Raw genomic sequence first — 26519 nt, 5'->3', positions numbered from 1 at the left:
GGAATCTCGCTGTCCTGCTCCTACCTCTCTACCATAGTCAGCTTGCCCCTGCGGCGGGAAATGGCCTCCAACAGACCCGGGCAGGACACTCCTCAGACCCACCGGCAGGGGGGTTAGGGCCCAAGGAGTGGCTCTGACTGGCCTAGCTTGGGCCGGGTATCTGCCCCTGGCCCACTCGCGGGCAGGAGTGAGAGCACACGGCTTGGCTCAGCCTGTCCGGGGCCCACCCTGGACCGCATGGTGTGTTGGGAGCCTCGGAGGGAAGGGGAAAGCCAGGCAGACACCCCACCCGCGGTCTACTGCAGCGGAGCAGTGGAGGCCCTGGTGCAAATGCCGACAGTGGGACTTCTGAAGGTCTTATCGGCTGCCGGATACCGCAGTCAAGAAGGCACTGTCGTCCAGTTCAATTGAGCAGACGTTTATTGAGCACCTATTAAGTGCAAGGCACTGTGCTAGGTGCCATGGGAAATACAAAGAGTGAACACAGACGGTCCCTGCCCGCGAGGAGCTCACAGTCTAGAAAGGGAGGTGAGACACAGTACACAATCAGCTGTGGTGACACCAGCCAGCGCGGCAAGTGCCAAAAGCCAGACACAAGTGCTGTGGGTCACAGAGCGCCATGCGGTTGCTTCTGGGCAGAAGCATGGGCAAGGGTACAAACAGGACGCGGGCTGGGCCTTTCAGGGGGAAGCCATTTGGGAGAAAGGGCATCTCTAGCCAAGGAAAGAGGTGCACGCAGAGGCAGGGGCCCACAGGTAACTGAGGAAATGTGTGCGGGCTGCAGTGAGCGTCCGGCGAAGGGCTATTCCAAGTGGGCAGTCACACGTGGCCATGAGGCGGACAGCACAGAGACTACACTCGGGGACGGCTGAGCTTGGTGCTCTGGTCGCGAGGCACTGAAGATCACTGAACAGAGATGAGAGTGTGACCAGCAATGTGGTTTTGGAAGATAAATCTGGGAGCACTGTGGAGTCTGGGAGGGAGGGGTGGGCTGACTGGTCAGGGGCCGCCACCCACGGACAAGGGTGGATGGAGGGGACTTTGTGGCAGGTGGGGTGGGGATGGAGAGTGAGGGACAGATGCAGGTGGAGGGCCTGGGGACTGAGTCTGAGGACGGCACAGGGCTCCCTGCTGAGCTAGAAACGTGTTCCTGCAGGGCAGGCCTAGCGGTGGGACTACAAGTCGCTGCCCAGGGGGTACACGTGGAGCTAGGAAAGTTAGGGAGGACGAAAGCTGGAGTTAGTGAGCCCTAAGGGTGAGTGCACTTTCTCACCATGTGGTCCCCGGACAGCCTGCGTGGAAAACACTCAGGGAGCTTGCTGAAGTCTCTGATTTCCACGCTTTACTCCAGGGCCACCGAATAAACAGCTCTGTGGGCTGCGTCCAGTAACTGCAATTTTTAGTAAGAGCTGCCCTCCCCACCATGAGTTCCATGGCTGGTCCAAAGTTTGAGAACCACCTGTCAAGAAAGAAAATCAGACTGGCCTTCCAGTAAAAGAAGAGAAAGGAATGAAGAACATTTGGGAGGGAAATCTCAGAGAATGGGGAAAATAAGGGCAACAATATCAAAATAGTCTGGTCACTGAGTGTGGACATGAAGACTGAAGACTGAGAAAAGACCTCTGAATTCAGCAATTTCGTGGTCCCCGGTAACTTCTAGACTGTTTCCAAGCAGTGGGATGAAGGCCAAACCTTAGGAGAAATCAGGTGACGTTCTTATAGGGTCTGAACTGTAATAACGGGGAATAACAGGAAGGCTGATCATGAAGAAACAAATGGCATGAGGCCGCGTGGCCGACGGAACAGACCATGGTTAGGAGGACAGGGACGCAGGAACGAGGGCAGGAGAGGACATGGCAGTGCTGGTGGAGAGCTCCAAGTAGGAAGGCCACATCTCGGAGGTGCCAGGCTGGGAGCTGAGAGAGAATGGTGCCTGCCCAGGCCCAAACTCAGGGGGGCCCAGGGCCCGGGGCATTTCCTGTGATGGAGGAGGGTGCTTGGGAGCATGGCTTTCTCCGTGAATCGGATTCCACAAGGGCCACAATAAGCCTAAGGAAGCAAGACCCCAGGCCTCCTCTCAGAAACCAAAAGCTGCAACAGGCCTGAGTCCCTGGCAACTCTGCCAAGCCACAGCTGAGCCTGCCAGACAAAGCTGAGCCATCATCCAGGATGGCTGAGATGCTTTCCCCGTCTTCTCGCCCGCAGCCTACAGGGTCTCAAACACAGGCTACTGGACAGAAAGGTCAAACAAGGTTTTTTTCCTCCAGAGAAGGCAGCCAGGACCTGGGGCAGAAGGCAGGCCCGGGAACCATCCTGTATCACCATCTACTTAATTCTCTAACCCTGGACAACCTCTCTCTGAGGAGCAGACACCCGCCCGTCTACTGAACGAGGTGGCACCCCCTGCCCGGCCCCCTCCTTCTAGGAATGCCAGGGAGTGCAGGAAGCAGAGCCACGACACACGAACGCCCAAGGAGTTGCAGGAGGAGGCACATTGCTGCCAACACCACCAAGGTGGTTCAGAAATCGACTGCTGGGGGCAGACCATGAAGAAACATTTGAGTAGCGTCGACACTGAGCCTAGTATTAAGAGAAGGCTGAGAACAAGTAATGACTCTTTAATGGTTTGAAGATGGAGTTTTAATTTTCAAGTTTCAGAAAGAGCTGTGACTTTCGTGTTATGTTGTAATTTATCAAGGGAAGTAATTAACCCACTTAATTTCCTGCATCCTTCCTTCCCATACCCTAGAAAGAGGAAAGGGGCAGGTAGAGCCCTCAGAAACAATACTAAGAATACAGAGGCTTAGATAACCCAAAGGTCAAGGGTCAAGTCACTTCTAGAGCCCAGGAGAACTCTGGAACCCCTGGCCTAGCCAGCCCCACCTGGCGTCACTGGAGGCCCAGTCCCCTTCCAGGAAGACCTGTGTGGCTAAGCCTGGGCCAGCAAGGTTTACTGTTGGGTCCTTCTCTGCAAATAGGAGAAATGCTGGATTGGCAAGGCTGTCAGACCAAACCTCAACCCAGAAGATCAGAGTCACTGCAAGACAGCCCTAGCCCTCACACGTCCGCCACACTTTAACAAACCACCAGTTCTGAAGCCGAGGCACAGGGGCTGCGACTGAGTCACTTCCTGCCCACCTCAAGTCTCCCACCTCCACATCCACAGCTGCGTGGGTGACTCTGGCCACCTGCCCCAAAGTGGCAGCTGACAACCAGTTCCTCGTTGGGAGGCATCTTAAAGGCATCGGGAGAGAAAAACATGATTGAAATGCAAGTCCAGCCACCTGGAGGACTCTGGATTCATCCCCTGAGGGAAGGAGGGGTCGTACACACGGGGAGGGAGCCTCCTGGGGAGCCACCAGCTCTGCTCGCGGCCAAAAAAGTCCCTTCACCGTGAAGAACAGACCGCCCCGAGTCCTCAGCAGCTGTTCTGGGGGCCGGGAGGGGCACGACCCCCAGGGCACACACGAAACTGCCGGTGAGCAGCCTGGGGAGAGAACAGGTAGAAAATACAAAGCCCTTTGAAAGTCCAGAGAACAGTAAAGATGTTAAGTGTAATTACCCAGGAAAAGAACTTCACTGACACAGAATTTGAGCAACGCTGAAAACACAATACCAAGATACCAATGCTGAGATAGACTCACTGGAAGGACGGCTGAGGAGAACACTAAAAACACAAACACAGGATAAATAAATAAGGGGCTGAGCCCCCACGGCAGCTACTAATGCTATTTATTGGCTTGGGTCATTCTTGAGAATAGAAAACCACTTTTTGGCAAAGCTGCACAGACTTCGCATGGAGGCTGTGGACACAAAATTATGGTAACAACGGGGCTCTTCATGGATCTTCCTCACATCCCGCTATTATTTTCAGAGGCTAAGACATGACTTCTAGAGTCAGGCCAGGTATAGCGAGGCCTCAGCCTGGTGAACGTGTCAGAGCACTGGACGAGGAGTCTGGTTCCTGCCCAGCTGCTCCACAGCTGTGGACCTGGGTGTGTGTGGAGGCGAGCATGCTGAGCCTCAGCTCCCTCTTCTGCAGGGTGGGAGGGGAAGTAGGGTGGGACTACAGGAGTTCTAGAATTTCTTCTTGCCCTGACATTCTGGGAGTCTAACTGAGCCCTGGTCATTCACAATGGCTAGGCACAGGTGCCATCTAGTGGCACCACCTGCCCCCTCTCACAAATGGCTCCAACAAAAGACCCATAGGACAAAACCTACTCCTGGGACTCTAATTCCAGGCGTGAGGGCAGAGGAGGCTGGGGAGTGGTGAGCACACTTCATGTTAGTGGACGTTACATAGTCATCTCAAGAAAATATACTTTGAGAGATCTTGCTTTCCCTAAAAAAGCAACTCTTTTTTTTTTTTTTATTTAGAAAGGCTAATCATATCCATTTGTCAATATTTTCAGCTTTAAGGAAAATAGTTTAAAAAACATAAAAATGTAAATACACTCAAGAGTAACTGCTATTAAACAGTTCTGAACAGGCAGAAAATGTACTTTCCTTTTACAGAAAATGTTAAATCTGTAATAGCAGCATTATTTATATATAGAAAAAGCTGGTTTTGAAAACCCAGATTTTTTTATACACAAAACATCTGTTTTCTTTTCTATACACTACAACAGAATTTCCACTGGGAAATCGGTCTCTTCACATTATGTCGCTTCCTGCTGCCATGTGCAGACACAAGCTAAAGTGTGACCTTTAGTCCAACACCATGGCAGACAGTGCATTCAGGTCTTTCATGTACGGATGGGCCGCAAGGATCTGGTCGATTTTCAGTCTTTGCTCAGAGTCAGGGAAGATCTTCAGAAGGGCTTCCCTCAACTCGCTGGTTTCTGCAGGAGACCTCTGTGCCGGCATGGGCACGCTCTGCTGCATACTGGGAAGGTTCGGCAGAACTGGAAAGCGGGGCTGCTGAGGAAGCCAGTGGCTGGGTGGAGCGCCCTGAAGCCGGGCTGGAGGCTGGTGACTGGTGCTGGCTGCCTGGGTGCCAGGGACTCTGAAGCTGGGGTCAAACATGCCCACATTTGGCAAGGCATTGAGTAGGGGCTGCATATCTCTGTGAATAGAGTGAGTCTGGTGAGTTGGGTTATAAGAGAAATGAGAAACCTGTCAAAAAAGATCTGCTGGTGACCTTGAGGCTGTGCTGCTCCACGGCTTCTGAAGGCAAGCTGCCCACAGAGGGGTCCACGGGGCTGGCGCCTACACCACCTCCCGACTGGTCATGATGGGGAGTGATAGCTCTTCACCAGCTACCCCACCCTCCCAGGTCTGTAGCTGCGAGAACTGACCCCAGCCAACTGTTGGCCCTAAGCCTGGGTTTGCCAGAATCACCTGGGAGCTTTCAAGAGACACATGTAACAGGGTCTCACTCTTCTGGAGACTCGAATTCTGTGTGGGGCCCCGGTTGGAAGGGCTTAGAAAAAGGGACTCCTTTGGGGAGAGGAGCCACTTCCGGTTCCGGTAGGCCCCCGGTCTGGGCGAGGTGCTGGCACCCACAACCTGTATGTTCATGGGTGTGAGTGTGTGTGAGTGTGTGTGTGTGCGTGCGTGTGCACGCACGCATAAAGGGCATATGTCTCATTAAGAAGCTTCCCAGGTGACTCGGACTTACAGGCGAGAAATGGGCTGGCTGAACACTTTTCCCAACTTCAAAAGCTTAACTAACTGGAATTCCAAAGTTAGACCCTCTGTGAGGGGTTGTTATTAACTTCTTACTCAATTAGTTAACACATTGTAAAGAGCGATTAGGTGTGCAGGCAGGATGGACCCTGCTGCCAGGCTGCTGAGGTGTGGAAGGAGCCAGAGAACTCTTTCCATTAAGTCTGACCCATGGGCCTTGATGCTTGCACACAGGCACTGGGTCTTAAAAGCCCAGCGGAGATGCAACGACACTCAGCAGATGTTAAAATGGCCGCCATTCCCTTGGTGTAGGTAGAGAAGCAGAACCTTGGGAAGTAAGCCCTCATCTGTATAATAAAACCCAAAGGCTCAAAAGAGAAATGATTTCTAAGACCAGGGAGCTGAAATCTCGCTGGTCTCCTCTGTAGAAGTACCTCTGTGTGAACTACCCCCAAATCCAAACCTAGAACCCCGAAGGGATCCGGTTATAAATAAAACAGATCAGCTGTCACCGGGTCATACTGTCTGCCAGCTGGGCACACAAATACTCTAGTTAACAGTGTCCATTACCCGAGAATTCTGAAAACAGAAACAACCACTAGCAACATATCTTTAAAAAAACAAAACAAAAACCCAAACTACAACAAAGAAAACCTAAACTATCAAATCAATTTCAGATGAATATGAAATACTGGCTTCTCCATTCAGTGGAGATAAAGAGTCAGTTCCCCAGGTAGTGATTCCTGAATAGTAAGTAAATTAATAGGAGCATAAGAAATTAAAAAAGCAAATGACTTTGGAAAATGAATACAGAAGGAAATTCACACGTACAAAACGAACCTAAGTGGCATTTGCTAATAAGTGAGCGCCAGCAAAATCTGCTTATTTTTTTAGACCTACAGGAAGTTTGGCTCCCATCCTCTCCTAGGATTAAAACCAAAAGGACCACAAATGAAAATCTGCTCTTTAAGGTGTGTGCTTGATTAGTTTTCAAATATATTACACCAGCACTAAGTCTAAGGCTAATAAAAATTTTAAAAGTGCCATCTTTAGTCCTTCAGAGACATCACTTACACTAAAGCACAAAGAACTGAAACAAGTCTGTAAATACAAAACAATGTGAAAAAGCAAATACCTAAGGAAGACTTCCTTCCGAAGAAAGTCTTCTAATCGAGGTCCGCTTCTTCCCAGAGGGTCATCAGGAACCATAAATATGTCCCCAACGAAGGTATACTGAAGCAATCTACAACACAGAGTATGATTACAATGCTGGAGAAAACATGAAGCTTTTATTGCTGCAGGAACTGAGAAGAAAGTAGCAGTGGCCACCTAATTCCAAGGCAACAGTCACCTATAAAATCATAAGGCTGCTTAATTGCCTAACGGAAAAAAACAACATCCAAGTTAAACCATCTGTATTTCTCTCTTGGATACAAATTCAATAAAGCAGGAAACTTTTATCAGTTGGCCCTCACATTTCTTATTGAGACTTACAGATTTTTTATCTGGGCTTAGGAAGCAGCTTCTCCTAATACAACTTTGAAAACAAGATTTAAAGACTGTCAGCTTAGGACACAACAGGGGCTCAACAAAGGTTTTACTTTTGTTTTGAATAGTTGTGTCTACAGGCAAACCCACTGAAGAAAACCTCTTAAAACAACAAAACAATATGATCTATGAGGACAGAAAATCTGAGATCAGTTCAGCATGATTTAGTAAATCTCAGCAAGATGTAAAAAAAAAAAAAAAAAGTCAAGTGCTTGTTTTTGTTGTCTAGACCTTGGTTTCTGCCTTGTTTTGTGAGTTCTAAAAGAAATGGGTTGGTATAGAAACATGAGTCCTGACTGCATTTAGACCTTTCATACACAGATGAGTGTCCAATAAATACTGACAATGAGTCCAGGGCAAAGATCCAACAGAAACATGTCCTAGAAGATTAATGGCTTGTTAACTGTGCCCAGAAGGTCAAAGACCAATTCTCAGTTCAGCTCTCACCAACAGCTTATTAACAGCATGTGAGTCAAAATGCACAGAGTAATTAACTCACACCTGGGCACTTACAGCAAAGAATTATTTTCTAAAATCCTCTAATGATTTTGCAAAATACAAGTATCAGACAAGGGGCAACTGTGAAACCCCAACAGAGGTAAATTTCCAGTTATACCTGTTACATACTACTTATACACAGCTCAAGGTATGCTGATTTATGTTTTTAGATTTGTGGCATACAGGCCTCCTGTCTGGCCCCATCACAGACTGTTGCTGTAAGGTAACTCGATCAGATGATGCTTGTTAACAAGAAGTCCTGGAAGCCAGTGTTCACTGATTTTCAGGCAGGTGGACATATTCAGAGTATCATCACAAATAAAACACATCTGTGAATGCTCAACTCTTGACTTTATTCTGGATGATATTCAAACACGTTTTCAATATATATGAGTCAACTATGATAGTAAATGATCAAGAAAAGCATCACAGATTAAAAAGCACAAACACTCTTCCCACTCCCAAGAAGTGAAAACTCAGTCAGCAGGTTGATTTTGGTTCCATCCGCTTACTGGAATCACAGCGCTGTCATTAGACCCACCCTTCGTATTTCATGGCTGAATCAAGCACGGACACCCAGTGAGCTGCCAAAGTCTCCCCCGGCACCAGGGCAAAGCCAAGTTAGGAGGCCATTTCTGCTCCACTACACTGTTAACAAGGGTTAACTACACCATAAACATATGCCTCTTGCCTCCTGTCAGGGAACACCGGATCTCTCGAAGACCCCCTGCAGCCACCACAGCACGCCCACACATCACCTGCTGATTTTGCGGCTTTGTACTGGGACCCCCACTTACCTAGAGGGGCCAGCCATAGTCTTGGACGGGGACGGGGAGGACAGTCTTATGATACTTTGGTTCCCTATACTGCTTTCTGCAGGGCCAAGGTGGACACCAAACAAAACTAAACAATAAACAACAAAAAACACTTAACCAAAGACAAAGAAGAAAATATTACCTTTTTGTAATAATTTCTCTCCAAGAGAGTGACTCAGTCACAAATTCTCTGAAGTTATCATTTGTTACAATTATGCCACCAGTTTTGTCCGCTAAGTGTAGTAGAAACCTATAGTAATATAAGAGGTTAAAATGGGCAAGCAGGCATTCCTGGCTTACAGAAGCTATGTTATAAGAAAACAGAAGGATTTCCTCTTCACAGGAAAATCACCAGAGAATTTAACTATGGCTAGGAGGTAGAAAAGTTAAGCCCTTGTCAGCTGAAGATCAATCTGAAATATTGAATACCTCTGAAATTATTAGTGTAATTATAAATGAAGGTTTGGTTTTCATACAGTATTATTCTCTTTTTAAAAATGATCTCAAACATGATTTACACATTTTTCTAGAAAAGTTGTATTATCATAGATAGTGGTCATCAGATGATGCACGAGGACTAAAGTCGAGAATAAATTCGAGTTGACAAGCCTGTGAAATCACTCTTCAAGTTTTGGTTGCTAAGCTATAGTACTCTGGTTCTAAGATCAGCTGCTTGGTACAGTCAGCCTTGCATCAAAAAACAAAAACAAAAACCCACAGGTTCACATCTTCGGCTCGGACTTGAGATGTCTAGAACTATCATTCTGTTTAGCCCCAGTTATAGATCCACTCGAATGCCATTTATGCAAAGCTGCACTGGTGATACGGAAGGGTAAGAATTCAATACTGAGAATTCTAGTTCATCGCTGGAGATTATTCACGCTCAAACCCTCTTAATGAGAGATTTGTGAGGATAATAATGTTGAGTTTTCTCCCTTAGTCAGGGAGACCGCATTTGTCTAAGGCAATGTAGACAAAGACGACAAAACAGTACATTAAGAGAATCACTAGAATCGAAGGTGCAAACAACTGCTTTTATTAGTGATAGTGAATACTTCAAAGGAATTAAAAAACAAGCCTCATTAGTTTCAGAGGTCTCAGGATGCCTTGGAAAGTATGAATTAACACTTCGATTTATTAATGAATATTTTATAAACTACTCCTAGCTGGCATGACTTGTAAGTGGTGAGGTTTGCTCAGAGGCACTAACAAAAATAGTAAGGCATTCTGAGTGCATGTACTATGAATCAAGACATAGATCCAGGTCTGCTAAAAACCCAGTCATAAATTAAGCACAAGCTTATTTAGTCTGCATACTTGCACATGCCTTGAAATTCTGCAGGTATGCAAGCTAGTGTTAGAGATCTGAAGGTTCTTCACGAGTCCAGCAGCCCTCCTGCCCTTCCACCCGAGTACTGCAGGGTCTGAGGCCAGTATCACAGAGAGGAGTGGGACTGGTCTCCCAGTACTTTCTCAGCCCTGCCCCACCCTGACGTGCTGTTCTCCTTCCACTTCCTCTCATGCTATTTTCTCACATCACCTCTGCTTCTCCCCATCTGATCTGGTCTCTCATTCCAGCCTGGAGAAGGGCAAGGGGCTGGCAAGGAGAAGGCCCTGTGGACCTTTTGCTGAAGGAATGCCTGTCATCCCAAATCTGTGCCCCCCCTCCTGAGCCCCTTTTCATCTCTCACCCATCTGACTATCATTCACTAGTTTGGGTTATAAGCCAAGCACTGTCTTCAACGTGGGGGGGCCATTTTGGCGGAATACTGAGGCAAAACCACCAGCACATTCTAAGAGCTTCAGGCCAGAACACCATAAAGGGGGTGAATGCAGGAGTGGAAAGAGAAAGAGGCCACTACTTAGGTTCCCAGATACTGGTAGGGTTGCTACTATTGACTTCCCTCCAAAGAGAAGGGCTTGAAAAACTGGCTGTCATGCCACCGGTCATATTTGGGACCTTCTCTTATTCAACCACAACAGAACTCCCCCCTATTATTTATTTGTGTGCCTTCTTCTTTAGATCACAAACTCCTTACAGCAGGAAATGTGTCTGAATCATGTGTGTTCCCAGAGCCTAGCTCTGTGCATTGCACTTGGTTGGTGCTCAGTAAAGCTTTTAGAAAAAAATGTAAAAGGTGCAGATTAAAGCCTACTGTCTCCAATGCACTAACACCTGCTTTCTGAGTGACACACCAACCTAAGAAATGCAGCTTACTCCTATCATACTTTGGGTCAGCTGAGACCATCTTTTATGACATGGAAGAAATACTGAGGGCTCAGGTATGACAATGACAAACTAAGTCACTGGCCAAAATCAACCAGCAGGAGATAATGTTTGAAAAGCATTCTTGAGGCTGCCACACTAAGACAAGACAAACTTTACTTGAACATTACTTTTAATATGCATCAAAAAAGAGAACTCAATGTCTGCTTTACTTATGGATTCTCAGTCATGTATTACTAAGAAACAAACAAACAAATAAACAAACAAACATTCTAACCAAACAGATTTTAGGTAATGTTCCTAAACCCATACAGCAAAAAAAAAATAACCCACTGAGTATATAACCCTAGTGACCATAAGTATTAAAATTCTCAAACCCCTTGATCTATTAAGCCCTTTATGCATGGGGTACAGGAGCACCACAAACTGTCCAATGGAGCAGGTGGTGGGCTCCTCAGCACCCCGCACCCACCTCAGGAAGGAAAACAGCCTTTCGTACCTGTCATCATGAGAAGCAATTCTTTCTCCAAAGACCATCCGGGCAGGAGTTAAAGATAATATTCCAAGCTCCTGGAGCTGGGTTAAGAAGTGCTGTTCTGTTCATGGAATAAGTTGAATACACATTCAGAAAAAGGCTATCCTCCCAGATGTTTAAATAAATAAAAGTACCCCCAAATGTTTCACTTGGAGAGTTAGGAAAACCTTTACTGACTCAAGAAGACTAACTCATTGGGAAGGGAAAAAAAATCAAGCAACATACATACTAAGGCAAATACAACGTAAAAACTGATCTTAGCTATTTTTTTAAATATAAAAAAGTTCAACTCATTTGCTCCTGAAATTAAGAGTAAGCCATAAACCTGTATTTAATGGACTCTACCATCCAGAACTTTTTCACACTCACATCACAAGCAGTAGGACAGAGAGACTGATGACACAAGTCCCAGAAAGAGGGTGGGGTGGGGCAGGAAACAGGGCTGGAAGCAGAGGGAGTGGCAGGGACACTCAGCTCTGCCCCATCCCAAGGAAGGCCTATGTGGACCCCATTCCAAGAGTATGTCAAAATATCCCTCTAGCTGGCGCTGTATCCAACCTCTCTGTTATCTGCATGAACCTTTACTGATTTTCATGGGAGTGGGTCATGACAGAGAAGAAAAGAGGGTCAAAGCCAAACTTTAGAAAACCAGTCAATGGGCAAGAAAAAGCTCAGGGTAAGAGAGTATTATCCCCTGCAACAGTACTCACCACTGGCTTGGACTGAACCCCCACCCCCACCCCAGTGTTTTACTGTCCTAGAGATGCACAGCATGGAGGGCCCACAGGAGGGGTCACAAGACCCTCTCACTGATCCTATTGCAAAAATTAGTGGCTCTGCCTCAGTCCTCAAGCACCCTCAGTTAAGACAAATACACTCCCATGGGGCGCCTGGGTGGCTCAGTCGTTAAGCGTCTGCCTTCGGCTCAGGTCATGATCCCAGGGTCCTGGGATCGAGTCCCACATCGGGCTCCCTGCTCGGCAGGAAGCCTGCTTCTCCCTCTCCCACTCCCCCTGCTTGTGTTCCCTCTCTCGCTGTGTCTCTCTCTGTCAAATAAATAAATAAAATCTTTAAAAAAAAAAAAAAAAAAAAGACAAATACGCTCTCCAAAATGAGGGAAGTTGGGATACTTGAGAAATGTGTGGTCTTACCATTTCCACCTCAACAGTGACTAAGTTTCACTTCCTGTTTAAGTGCTGTGTGAGCTCTGAACTCACCCTTTCTCCTCCCAATCTACCTTTTGTGTCTAGCCGCTGCTGTGTTAAGCTGCCTGGCATAGTCTTGCCACTCCTCCTACTGTGACCTAAGAAACAACCTTAGGTTTCTCTGGACTACTGCACAATTCGCTAAGCTCAAAGCTCTCATATGTGGCCTTCAGTCAATCATGCAGTACCACACGATTAACAGGCATAATTTATATTAAGCTATTAAATAGACTGCTCAAAACCCACTCTATATGGGGGTTCCCAAATTTATCAAGTGACCATTTTAGAAAAGATTATTTAATGAGGCAGAAGCCCAGACTAATGGAAAGACAGATTTAACCTACTTTTTAGAAAGTCAGGAAAATTTTTGTAATGTATAATGAACTCTAACGTAACTTTCTACATAAACAACTATGTTACCTTTCCATCCTTCCCCCAAGTACTTCTTAATGCTGTAACACACTCCAACTTATGTTCTACTGGGTGCAACAGATTTACCATTTTGCTTTTAAAACTGCTGCCTAAGGCACATGGCCCTGCTCTAAGTAGTATGTGCTGCAATTATAAGCCAACACATTAAACATCTAGAAAAGGAGAAATCTGAAAGGATCAGTTTGCCTCACCTGTGACATTAGGATCACGTCTTGTTCTCCACTGTGGGACAAATACAGTGATGTTTCTGTTGCCAAGCTTCCAAAAATATTCAACTGCAATTGCAATTCCACGACAAGAAAAGAACTTTTTCAGACCGTGGCTAGAAGAAAACAAAATTTATTTCAGCTTAAAGTATGTTAAAGTTTCACCATGAAAAAGTGAAAAGGTGAACTCCATATACAACAAAAACAATTACAACAAAATTCCCTTTAATACTCTTTTACATTCTTTGGCATCCAGTTGCATAGTTTATGACTTTGCAAAGCCAAGACAGAAGCCTTTGCATGACATGTGATTCTTAACAGCTTTATGATTTTTCTTGTACTTTGTTTAGTTAATTTAATTGAATGTGCTACTGGGACAGAAGGCAGTTTGAGCTTCATGGTAATACTTGTTTATTGCACTTTTTATTTCTGTTTTTGCTTCTTTTAGAGAGCCCATTCCAAAGAGTCCTGCCTGGTCACTGACCTCTAAGAATATTTTATATATTTTATTAAGAAACTTGTTGCTGGGGGTACCTGGGTGGCTCAGTTGGTAGGGCGTCTGCCTTCAGCTCAGGTCATGATCCCGGGTCCTGGGATCAAGCCCCGCGTCGGGCTCCCTGCTTAGCAGGGAGCCTGCTTCTCCCTCTCCCTCTGCTGCTCCCCCTGCTTGTGCTCTCTCCCTCTCAAATAAATACAATCTTTAAAAAAGAATATAGAAAAAAAGAAAGGAAAAAAGAAACTTGTTGCTGAAGCAGAAGTAGACAGGACTCTCCCATGACGTGGTCCTCACAACTTCCAAAGGCTGCAGATGCCTCCAGCTCCAGGGCTCCATACCCCTTCTAGGGAACTGTGAAACCTACTCAGTTTACAGCTTCCTGGAGATAAGCTGAGGACATGATTCCAATGGAACTATCTGGGGGCCATGGCAAATGATTTTACTGAAGGAAGCAGAAAGTGCCAGGAGCAGATGCAAACAAGGAACACTACAGAACGTAAGTCAGGGTATGATTTTCTGTAAAGGGCCAGACAGGCCTTGCAGGCCATATGGTCTCTGCCGCACCACTCAAGTCGGCCAAGTGGAAATGAATGAGGGTGGCTGTGTTCCTTATTTACAAAAACAGGTGGTGGCCATATTTGGCCCACAGTTCGTAACCCGTGGTATAGTGGATTAAAAACTGACCCCACCCAAAAATGTGGTAACAAATTTCAAAAGAAACGAGAAAAAATATTTAAATTGTATTCTCCCACAGTTAAGTAAAAGTAAGGATTTTTAAAAAAGGGTTTTCAAAGTTTGAATTTTGTAGGTGGTAATCCATTTGTCTAACCATGAGTATTAGAAAGAAAAAAAAATCAACCCACCCAAACTTTGAAGCTACAGTTTATGAAATGAGCATAATCTATCTTACTATTTCAACAGTCACTGAGGTTCCAGAGACAGGAAATCCTGCATCTTCAGTCCTGTCTTCTCTTCATGTCTAGTGTCTCCATGTCAAAACCACCTGGTGGAGAATTCCTTCACTTAAAATTCCTGCCACCTCAGGCACAATGTGTCCCAAGTCAACCCCAGGCTCTCCCAATTCCCATCCCTCCTCAAACTCGTTAGACAGACCCTGAAATGCAGCCATGAGGCCTTTGATCCTGCTCAGAGTCTTTACTGGCAGGATTCCTCTCGACAAACGCAGGGCACGGCTTCAAGGTCCCCTCCACACCCAACTAGTCAGGAGGGATCTAGCCACCACCATGTGTCACCACATTCATTTCTGGCCACGTTTGCTTGCCATCTCCCTCTTCCTGGGCAGTGAGCTTTCTTTTTGCTGCAATCTTTGTAGACCTTCTCTTAACCTTCCTCCAGTGCCTCGGGACTCAATTCAGACCCTCTTCTATGAAGCCATTTCTAGAAACAGGCCCTCAATCATCTCTCCTCTTTCCTGTCTTGCTATCCTGTACTGTCCACTGGAATGACAGAATTTAGGAGATGGAACGGAGTTAGATTCCTGTTAGATAAAAAGAACGAAAGCCCTGAGAGGCTGAGCAACTTTCCCAGGCTGCACTGCCACAGGGTGGTTGCGCTGGGATTATTCAGGCTTCCTTATTCCTGGGCCCTTCCTACCATCCCACAGTGGGACTGTCCCCACCTAAATCTATATTCTCACGAAGCAGGAATGGGCTGGACATTCAATAAACTTCTAACACGCAGAAGAGCAGCTCAGAAACTCCTCCTTTAAGAGGCTAAAGCCCACGCTCTTCTCAGTGAGTCACAAATAAGAGACCGCACCGGCATCAGCTTTGCTCCAGAAAACACATGCAAGTAAACCCATTCTCCACGAAGTAACTCAGCAGTGGTTTATCTAAAAGCATTCAAAATATGGCAAGAATGTAGCACCAGGACATCTGTTACTGGAGAAAGGCTAGAGGTAGTTTTTGTAGGCGTCATCTTTTTAGAATATCTTTAAAAATCATTCTAATTGCTTAACAGCAAGAACACACCCAGAGTTAATGTCAACCACAGCCTGAACATGAAAATCCAAAATACAACAGCCTACTGGTTCTTAAAAAAACCAAGGGATATGTATGTTAGTTAAGTCTGAAAAGAACAATCCTTGAGAGAAATGCACTAAAAAAGCTTGTCAAGTTTGGCTTATTCATCAGCTACAAATGTGTGCGAACTTCTTCTCTCCCTATAAAGCTTTTGACTGCAAAAGTTCAAAGTGGGTGGAACCCAGCTCCGTGCCACTGGGTCCCGGAGAAAAATGAAGGGAAATTCAAGTAGATGCAATCCCGCTGTCCTGTACCACGCTCAAACTTAGACCGGAAGAAATGGCGTTTCCAGAAACATTAGCTCTATACTAATTTCCAGTGTTATCCTCAGTGATAAGATCAAATCACTATGGATACCCTGAAAAATCTTGAGAGCTGTTTTAGGAATAAAAAGAGCAGTTCAAAATTCTAGTGGAAAACACAGAGTTAGACAGAAAATAGAACTACACAAGAAAATCAAGTGGAGCCAAGTTCGTGTCCTCTAAGTAATATGGAAGGTCCCTGCTGCTTAATATGGAAGGTCCCTGCTGCTTCCCACTTCAACTCCCCCACATCCTGGCTAGGCAGAAACGCGCCTGCTCACCTCCCTGCAGTCAAGCCAGAGGAACTTGTTGACAGGTAGACCCAGACCAACTGTCTATTTACACTCAAAGACAAAGGATTTACATACCGTAACTCCTCCTCTACTTCTGAGAAGACCAAAGCTCTGGGGCTTCCAGCTCCAAATGCACCAATGAACAGATAATAGGCCCGAGAGGCCAGGTGTGTGGGCTTTCAAGGGAGATTTAAACTACTGTTTCATGTAGTTGGAAACAAGTTACATCATCCAGTTGTTTTCCATATTATAGCAGGCAGTAAACTGGAAGGAAGACGGTCCCAAGCAGAGAGGAGATGGGCAAGATACCTGATTAAAAACTCACAGCAGTGACAGAACCAGACCCGGGAGTGTAGGGGAAATGGTTAAAAAAACTCTTTTTGAGTTACCCTGGGAAAGAGTCATTTCCTTCTATCGTTTCCACTTAATAAAAATAGCCACGGGACCCTGATATAGAAGACTAGCATGAAAAAAATGGTTAAAATACATAGTGCTGGCAAGTGAAGGGGCAAACCTCATCTACACGGAAAATTATCTACCCAGATAAGTCAGGTGTCCTAATGCTGAAGTTTCAAACTGACCGAGTCTGAGTGTTATCTAGCCACTACTGTGATGTCTAGCCGTGTACCGCAAACAATTTCCATTTACTCATCATTTGACTCATTCATGGTGACAAGGGGAAAAACCAAGTAAAGATATGCATGATTAGCAGCATGAAGTGGGTATTTTGGAATTTCTCACAGTGTGTGTGAATTGCAGACAGCACGCTGGATAGACTAATATAATAAAGGACTGGCAGAAACCCAGGGATGGGTAGGTCTGAGCTGCTGAGTAGGATCAAACCAACAAATCCTATTGTTTAAGGGTTCAAATTTCATTTTTAACTACTTCCCCAACTAGGTGGGTCAAATAAGTGAGGTTTACTCAGCAATGCTTAAACAACTCGAGACTTAAGTACTTTATATTGCCAAGGCCTGAAAATTCCAACCTCACCTTCTATGGGAGGAGGCAGGATGTATGACGGCTCTGGGAGCCTATGGGCCCACATCTCCTATCTGTGTAATCTTGGACAAGATTTTTAAGCCACTTCATGTTATATAAAAGTATTGGATCAATTTTATCTTACAAATCAGTGTGAAAATTACATTTTAAAAGAGAAAAGTACCTGACACATAACAGGTGTTTCAGTTTTAAGATTCCAAATACTTGCTGAAAAATGTCTCAGTCAAAATTTAATCTAAATTGATCATTGGAATAGGAAGTTATAAAAGAGTGGTGAAAAGTCATTTTAAAAATCCTAATATTTCTTAAGTCTTTAGTTCATTCATTCATTCATTCAACAAAATGTTACTGAGTGCCCACCATGTGCAAGCACCATGGACCTTGGGGGTATTTCAATGAACAGGACACATATAAATCACTTCCTTCATAGAATGTACAATCTATAATTCACATTTACTATCAAAGGGATTTCAAATAAGGGTTGATTTTTTCCCAAATTTAAAAAACCTGAGCTGAAATTCACATCACATAATCATTTTAAAGTGAACAATTCAGTGGCATTTAGTACATTCACAGTATTGTACAATCAGCACTTAGATCTTGTTCCAAAACATTTCCATCACTCTCAACTAAGACCCTGTACCTATTAAGCAGTTTTCCTCCAGAATAAGAGTTAATTTTAGTTACTGATATTTTCAGATCTTTATTAGATTAAGTATAAGTCTGTCATTTTGGATAATACATACTTATAAATAAATGTTGCTTTTAAACTGAGACATCTGTGAATTCAAAGAAAATTGGAATCCTCCCCAGATAATCAGCTTTTAAAAGAAAAAGTAATGAAAGTCTGCTCGTGGTTTCCTTTAGTGCACTAATTCAGTGGTTTTCAAAAGAGATGGCACTGTACCCAAGGGTGTTAGGAAATACGTAGGAGTGTTTTGGGGTGTCATAATGACAGGGGGAGGTACTATGGGCAAAGTAGGAGGGACTAAATATGCAAAACATCCTGTCACGCCCAGGCAGTACCACTCTAAATTCCAATAGTGACCCCTCTGAGAAATACATTAGTTACTACTCCCAAAAGGTTTTTAAATAGTGTCATCATCAGTGCTTATTCTATGTTAATTTGCATTTCTTAGTCCTTGAACACCAATTTGGAACATCTTTGCACTTACAGAAATTGAAAAAGGATTAATATTACTCACAATCATGACCTAAATTTTATATCACCACTTGGCTCAAGAAATTGTAACAATGAGGAACTGGTGCTGGGCTTGGACTGTGGGTGACTGAAACTGCACTTCACATTTTTACTTAGATAATGCTATGCAGCTGTGGGCCATTTGCTGGGTTTCCCCGAAAAGAACTGCCAAAAAGCAAAGTGAAATGACAACAAACAGTATTATTTAGAAATGAAGACAAGTATATTACATATTTTTCCAGCCTATCTTTAAACTTTAACATGGGGAATGCTGGGATTTTTCTTTCTTTTGACAGCAAAATACAGCATCAACAATTCAGTCAAAAAATAAAAAGAATCCTTATTTTAAAAAATAGACATTAAAGTACTTATGGATAAAATGACACAGCTGAGCTTTCCCTCAAAATAACTCCGGTGAAAGGCAGTAGGTGGGGGTATAGGCTCAACAAGACTGGCCAGGAGCTGAGAACTACTGAAGGTGGGGGATGGGCACATGGAAATCCCAAATTCAAAAAGGGATGCATTCTATTACCTTTTAATGTATTTGTTTGAAAATTCTAGTAAAAAATTAACAAAACAAAAAATAAATATATAACTTATAGAATTCTTTGGAGAGAGGCCACACACACTATTCGCTAAAATTCAGAAGAGTGTATCACCATCTTCATCCCATGTCCAGGGCCCCTTTTCTTAAATGACAGCCACTTAAAATGCCAGACCGTGCAGAATTCTTCAAAATCAACGGAGTGACTGATTTTGAAAACTGGAGAGAGACTTTACCTACCAGTTGTTGAAATGGCATGATAAAGATGCCCTTTAGGACAGGGCAAAAGGCAACAAAATACAGCAAATGAAACTCAGGCAAAAACCTACACGAGGTCAAACAATGGGGCAGATACTCTAACTTGATCCCCTCTCCTCTTCATAGTCACTGTATTAAACCACCCCTAGAGAAGAAACCCAATCCCGTACCAGATGTATAAAATCAGACTCTTCAGAGGGTTCCAAGACAGGTTAAATAGAAATGATCATTTAGGGCGCCTGGGTGGCTCAGTTGGTTAAGCAACTGCCTTCGGCTCAGGTCATGATCCTGGAGTCCCGGGATCAAGTCCCGCATGGGGCTCCCTGCTCAGCAGGGAGTCGGCTTCTCCCTCTGCCCTCTTCCCTCTCGTGCTCTCTGTCTCTCATTCTCTCTCTCTCAAATAAATAAATAAAATCTTTAAAAAAAAAAAAAGAAATGATCATTTAACTCTTTTTTACTAAAAGCAAATATACAAGCTTTTAGTAGCAGCAGAGGACCATAAAGAAGCCTCAAACTGATGAATTTCCTTAAAAAGGAAATTGCTATCACTCTGTCAACAAAGTATAACAGAAATACAGCACATCCATTATCACTGCACTCCTGCCTAGAGACCTAACATACTATAGTATAAAGAGACAGAAAAATCTTTTTTGGCTTTAAGCTGCATCCCCGTATTCAGAACCTAATGATTAAAAAAAAAAAAAAAGCTAATGATTTAAAAATCTCTATACTGTTTATCGCTGACTAGGCAATGCAAAGTGAAGACAAATTTTCTATCATCTCTCGCCCTCAGAAACAGGTTCAGCAGGATGAAAAGCAAAGTTTACAACTCCAGAAGATGGAATAACACAACTTTCCAAACAGCTGTTTCATGGTTTTTTTTTTTTTCCAGGTAAGAAAATCGATCACCTAGACGGATGCATAGCCTAAGTTCCTACAACTACATGTAATTCCGAGACACTGCTTAGGACCCTATTTACAACTATAATATAACTTGCAGAGAGTGGACTTACGTAATTGCGACATTGCTCCCATCTATAACAATGTGCTTCAAATCCGTTCTTCCTGGCTCATTTTTTAATTCCAGCTTGTAGGGTACTTTCAGAGTATCTCGGAACCTTTGAACGCCAGTGACTGAGGAATCAATATGATCAGACGTTCCCGCCAACCTTGCGTCAGTAACTGAAGGTAACAGCTGGGGCAGTGGCATTGGTGGAGAAAGGGGTGGACAATTTGGCTTCGACTGGGGAGAGCTACAACACCCTGAACGGTTTTCACAGGCAGACTTCATATTACTTGGATGTAAGGGCTCTGCTTGCTGCTGCAAACCATTTTCAGGAAAAACTGGAATTCTGGGCTGATGATTTGAAGCTCCTCTTGAAACAAAACTGACAACTTCTTTGGGACTTGAAGGGACAACAGAGGGTGAAAGGCCGTCAGTTTCAAGGTCCATGTTACAAACGTAATTCTGGTTTGAACTCCAGATTTCTTGTTTCTGTTCTACTGGCGCTGTTCTGAAAGTATTAATTTTGCAATTTGAGGTACATGGTTTTGATTCTTTGAATGGTAACTGAGAAAATTTTTCTACCATATTTTGCTGTGTGTGAGTTTGTGTTTTCTTTGGAGTGGAATCTGTTGTAAGCTCATTTATGCTGCTACAAACACCTTTGTTTTTGGTTCTATTGGTCTCTGGATACAAAGTACCAGGTGAAAATTCTCTGTCTTCTTGGAATCTTTTATTTTCTTTTTCAATTTCTTCTAAGAGCAATAATGGTTCAGTAGATGGCCCATACTCCCTAATGACCTTTTCAACAATTTCTTGGGAATAGCCCATGGTTTTAAAAAAGTTTACGAGGATGTTGTATTCCATTTCCTCAGTAGTGTCCTTCACATCTGGACTTAAATTTTCAGGATCAGCAGAAGAATCAGATAAGTCAATGATTACACTTCCAGCTAATGTCTTACCGTCATGTAGAAGCTCCCCCTCTTGAACGTTTTCCAAAGAAAACTGTTTCTTGGTATGCCTTTCTTCAGAATCAGAAAATCTCCTTTTGTGACAAATTCTGTCTTTGGAAAGTGCCTCTTCATCTGGGGTTAGACCATTTATTGGAACAAAAAGGACATCTTGCGAACTAGAAAAGACCGTGTCCATTTGTTTTGTAAGCTCAGAAACAGGAGTGCCAGCTTTATTTCTTGCATCTTCCTGCAAAACAATTTCATCTCTGGAAATATTCAGCCCTGTGGCAGCACTCTGTGGAAACTCTGCTTGTTTAGAATCTCTAATTTCAATAACATCATCATCTCCCGTTTCAAATAAATTCTCACCTTGTGTGAGTGTCAAAAGCTCTTTTTTCAAGGAAGTGGGCAAAATCAACAAGTCCATTGTATAGTTATCTGCACGAGCTTCAACAAATTGTTTAAATTCCCTTTTCACCTCGGATTCTTTCTGACTGTTGGGTAGGTTCTCATTATTCTCAAAGAGTTTTACAAACTGCTGAATGTGACTCCTAGCCATGACCACAGCTTCGGCACTTCCTCTGATGCCAAGAAGACCAATGTCCAGAATGCAGAGATCAGCACAGGTGTCCTGAATCAAGCTCTTCAGAAACAGGCTCTGAGCCCCAACAAAAATGCAGTGCATGGCCTTGGGGTAACATTCTCTTTCTTCTAGTTCAGGCTCACAGATTCCTTTAATATATTCCTGTGAAGAGGAGATAAGAAATTAGATCAATTTACAAAAGCTCTTTACAGCACCCATTATGTTACACATGTAATTACAAATGTCAAGCTGTACAAAAATCAAAAGCATGCTAATAACTTGGGAAAAAAATGCCATGTTCTAAATAAAAGATTCAAGATAACAGATGTAAGTTGCTTAATCATTTCCGTTGCCCTTGAAAACTTTGCCTTTAAGTCTAAAAAGCAGGTGTTCGTAACATTTTCAATAATATATCTTGCAATGTGATCTTTGGGGTCTGCCCAACTGCAGTGGATAAGGACAAGACTGGACTTACTTACATCTATAAAGAACAAACATTTTTGCTTGCTACCAGGCATTTATTGATACAATGACATAATTAAGAGATAAGATAACCAAGTCAAACAATTACTCCAGAATAAACCTTGACTTTTGCTTTGCTACTACTGCCCTTAGTTTCCAGATAAAACAAAGAGAGATTCTGAAGGCCTTAAAAACAAAAACAAAACAAAACAAAACCCCACAATTTTTTCCCCAGCTGGCTGGAACAATGCATATTTTATATAATTTTATGTCTTTTTTTTAATAGAAAGGCCACACTGTTTAAATGTAGACCTAAATATCAAGAACCAGAGAGTGCTGAACAGTACTGCTCCTCTCAGATAGAAAACCAGAGTTTCTAGTAAATTTGGTATTAAACAAGGCCTCAGTGAGGTAAGAAAGGAAACTGGGTTCTCCACCAATTAGGTTGTTCCCAGAGGCCTAAGTGTGAATGACGTGAACACTGAAAACGCATGCACACACACAGGCATGGTGGGATACACTTAGTAACATGGGCACTGGAGTCCGTTCCTGGGCTCAAACCCCAGCCATGGGGGTCTGGGGACCTTGCTGCCGTTCCGCAGCCCCTCTAACCCCATGTCCCCAACTGTAAGAGCAAGAGGAAGACGGTGCAATCCCAGGTGTTTTGAGGAAATTCGAGGAAATAATAAAGTTCTGACGACACCGTCTTGCATCTAGTAAGTGCTTCCTGAATAGTAACACTCCTAACTTATTATGGACATTTATAAGAAATGAGCCTGGCAACACATGACCCATACTTGACACAAAAACCAGAATGGTGCTCCCCGAGATGGTGCTACTGAAGAGCTCAGTGTGTGCGGCACTGGGTGCCGGCGAGGCTCTGGGGCCCTGCCCCCACTGCCTGCTTGGTGTCACAGTGGTCACACGACTTCAGGGAGAACTCATACACCAATCCCTTGTTCACACACGTAGAACATTCCTGTGAGTAGATGAAACTCCAGAAACAGGAGGAAAATGTCGCAGAGGAAAAGCCTGATCTAAGCTGTATAATGTTTAGTCATGAGATCTTTGCTTCCTTATGTCCCCTGGATAAACCTGGAGTGTCGGTGGGCTTGGTGGTAAAGACGGGAGATGACTGGTGGACACAGGAGTGCTGGTTGTTTATTAGAGCAGCCTGCTATTTTTGTGACACGGTAACTGCGTTAAACACAAAGTACAGTAACCAAACATCCTTTTTTCCTGGATGTGCAAGCAGAGTGCTAAATATTGATGTCAGCATCCCTGAACACCTCCAAATGGACATTCTGCTACCACTTGTTTGAACCTATGCTGCATTTAGGTTGTGTTTTGAAGTTGTTTCTCTTTAAAAACCATTTTTATTTTGAAATAATCCTAGGTTTCCAGGAAGCTGCAAAGACAGGACATAAAGGTTCTGTGTACTCTTCACCCAGTCCTCTCCAATCAGAACTTGTATCTTACCTAATCACAGCACAGTATCAAAATCAGGGTACTCACACTGATACAGTGTGTATATAGTTGTGTGCTATTTTATCACATTCAAGCAAATACCACTGCAATCAAGATACAGAATTACTCCATCACCACAAAGATTACCTTCATGCCACCCCTTTTTAGTCCTATTTACCCCTACTTCCACCCACACCATCCCTACCCCCGACAACTGCCAATCTGTTTTTGTCTCTCATATTGTGACTTCAAGACTGTTATATAAATAGAATTATACAGTTTCTGCCTTTTGAGATTGGTCTTTTTTTTTTTTTTTTTTTAAGATCTTATTTGTTTCACAGAGAGCGAGAGAAAGCACAAGCAGGGGGAGCAGCAGAGGGAGAAGGTGAAGCAGGCTCCCCATTGAGAGGGAGCCCGATGCAGGGCTCAATCCCAGGACCCTGGGATCATGACCTGAGCCGAAGGCAGACGCTTAACCACTGAGCTACCCAGGCGCCCCAAGACTGGCCTTTTTCACTCAACATGATGCTCTTGAAACCCACCCAAGCTGTTGCATTTATCAAGCTCATTCCTTTTTATCGCTGAGTACTATTCCATGATACAGATGACCTATAGGTTTTTAACCACTATCTACCAAGTGGCATTTTGGTTGTTCCTGTTTGGAGCTATTACAATGAAGCCACTATGAACGATTTTCATGAACAGATTTTCATTTCTCTTTCATTAACTTCTCATTTCTCTGGGATAAATGCCCAGCAGTCCAACTGCTGGGCCATATGGTAAGTGCATGTTTATATTTCAAGGAACTGCCAAACTGTGCTCCAGAATAGTTCTACCATTTTACATTTCCACTAGCAATGTATGAGATCGAGAGATCCAGTTTCTCCTCATCCTCACCAGCACTTGATATCACTACTATTTTTTATTTTAGCTGTTCTATTAAGAGTGTAGTATGTCTCACCATGGTCTTAGTTTATATTTCCCTAATGGCAAGTGATGTTGAACATCTTTCCACGTGTTATCTGCCATCTATATTCCCTCTTCGGTGAACTCTCTGCTCAATTTTTTGGTCCATTTTCTAACTGGAATATTTGGGTTTTATGTTGGGTTTTGGGAGTTCTTGATATATTCTAGAAAGACAGGAGTCCTTTCTCAGATATGCAGCTTACAAATATTTTGTTCTATAGTTTGTTTTTTCATCCTCTTGACAGGGTCTTTTGTGACAGGAAAAGTTTTTAATTTTAAGGAAGTCTAGTTTGTTGGCTTTTTCTTCACCAAGCCCCAGGTCTCAGAGATTTCTCCTATGTTAATCTTCCAGAAGTTTTACATTTAAATCTACAACCCATTTTGAGTTGGTTTTCGTATAAGATGTGAGATTTAGGCTGAGGTTCATGTTTTTGCTTATGGATATCTAATTCTAGCAATGTTTCTTGAAAAGACTATCTTTCCTCTAATTACTTTTGCAGGTGTCAAAAATCAGTTGGTCATACTTGTGTCAGGCTATTTCTGGGTTCCTATTCTGTTCCACTGACTTAAGTATCTATCCCTTCACCAATGCCACACAATCTTGATTACTGTAATTATATAATGTCTTGAAATTGGATAGTAATAGTAACTGCTATTTTATTAATTTTAAAATTGTTCTTATTCCAGTTCCTTTGCCTTTCCATATAAATTTTAGAATAATCTTGTTTAGCTATCGTTTAGCAGTTCTGTTAAGCTAGCACACTGACTTGAGGATAACAGACATTTGCTGAGTCTTCTGTAAGAACAAAGTCTGTTTCTCTAGATCTTTGCCTTCTTTCATCAGTGTTTTATAATTTTGAGCATACAAACCCTGTATATCCAAATATTTCATTTTTTGGAGTGACTGAACATGGCACTCTATTTTAATTTTGATTTCTATGTGTTCACTGGTACTAGAGACAAATAGATTTTGATCATGTATCCTATGACCTTGCTAAACCTATTTCTAGTTCTAGGATTTTTTCTTATAGACTCCTTAGGATTTTTTTCTTTTTTTTTTTAATAAGATTTTACTTATTTACTTGAGAGAGCATGCACACAAGTGGCGGGAGGACCCTGAGATCACAACCCGAGCTGAAGGCAGACACTCAACCAACGGAGTCACCCAGGTGCCCCTATGATGTTAGATTTTCATATACTTAAAAAAAAATCATGTTGAGGAAGTCAATCTGTATTCCTACTTATCTAGGAACAGGAATATGAACAGGTACTGAAACTTGTTAAATGCTTTATTTACTGTATCAACTGTTCTCATGTGACTTTACTTCTCCAGCCTGTTAATATGGTAGGTTGCACTGACTGATTTTTTGAATACTGAACCAGCCTTGTATCCCTGGAATGATTGCCACTTGGTCCTGATATGTAAATATATTGATGAATTCTACTTGCTAATATTTTGTTAAGAATTTTTGCATCTTTTGCAACTATATTCATGAGGGACTTTAGTCTGCAGTTTTCCACTTTCGTACCATCTTTGTCTGGTTTTAGCATCAGAATAATAATGAGTGAGTGAAGAAGGAAAGTATTCTCTCCTCTTGTATTTTCTAGAAAAGATTGTGTAGAATTGATGTTAATTCTTTCCAAAACATTTTGTAGACTTCTCCAGTGAAACAATCTGGACCTGGAGATTTCTTTTTCTTTTTAATAGTCCTATTTTTAAAATTTCTATTGTTATGTTAATCACCATACATTATATCATTAGTTTTTGATGTAGTGTTCCATGATTCATTGTTTGTGCATAACACCCAGTGCTCTATGCAGAACGTGCCCTCTTTAATACCCATCACCAGGCT

At 43.3% G+C, this 26519-nt stretch overlaps 1 protein-coding gene across 2 annotated transcripts in view; it reads right to left on the bottom strand.

Annotated features, from left to right (window-relative positions):
* Positions 1-402: 402 nt before the first annotated feature.
* N4BP1 (NEDD4 binding protein 1) overlaps positions 403-26519 on the bottom strand; it is a 48899-nt gene continuing 22782 nt past the window's right edge. Inside the window, exons 2-7 of one of the 2 annotated variants that reach the window (XM_081806625.1) lie at positions 20246-21933; positions 13080-13210; positions 11216-11312; positions 8632-8739; positions 6764-6871; positions 403-5065 (exon numbers count right to left, since the gene is read on the bottom strand). In XM_081806625.1, coding sequence (XP_081662751.1) covers positions 4708-5065; positions 6764-6871; positions 8632-8739; positions 11216-11312; positions 13080-13210; positions 20246-21933 — 2490 coding nt within the window. In that variant the 3' untranslated portion in view covers positions 403-4707. The remainder of the gene's footprint in view (positions 5066-6763; positions 6872-8631; positions 8740-11215; positions 11313-13079; positions 13211-20245; positions 21934-26519) is intronic. The other variant, XM_081806626.1, reaches the window with a different exon arrangement.

The sequence above is a fragment of the Leptonychotes weddellii genome, chromosome 16 (assembly GCF_054177405.1).
Source record: "Leptonychotes weddellii isolate Sample4059 chromosome 16, ASM5417740v2, whole genome shotgun sequence".
NCBI lineage: Eukaryota > Metazoa > Chordata > Mammalia > Carnivora > Phocidae > Leptonychotes > Leptonychotes weddellii.
This window is presented reverse-complemented; position numbering and strand designations above follow the sequence as displayed.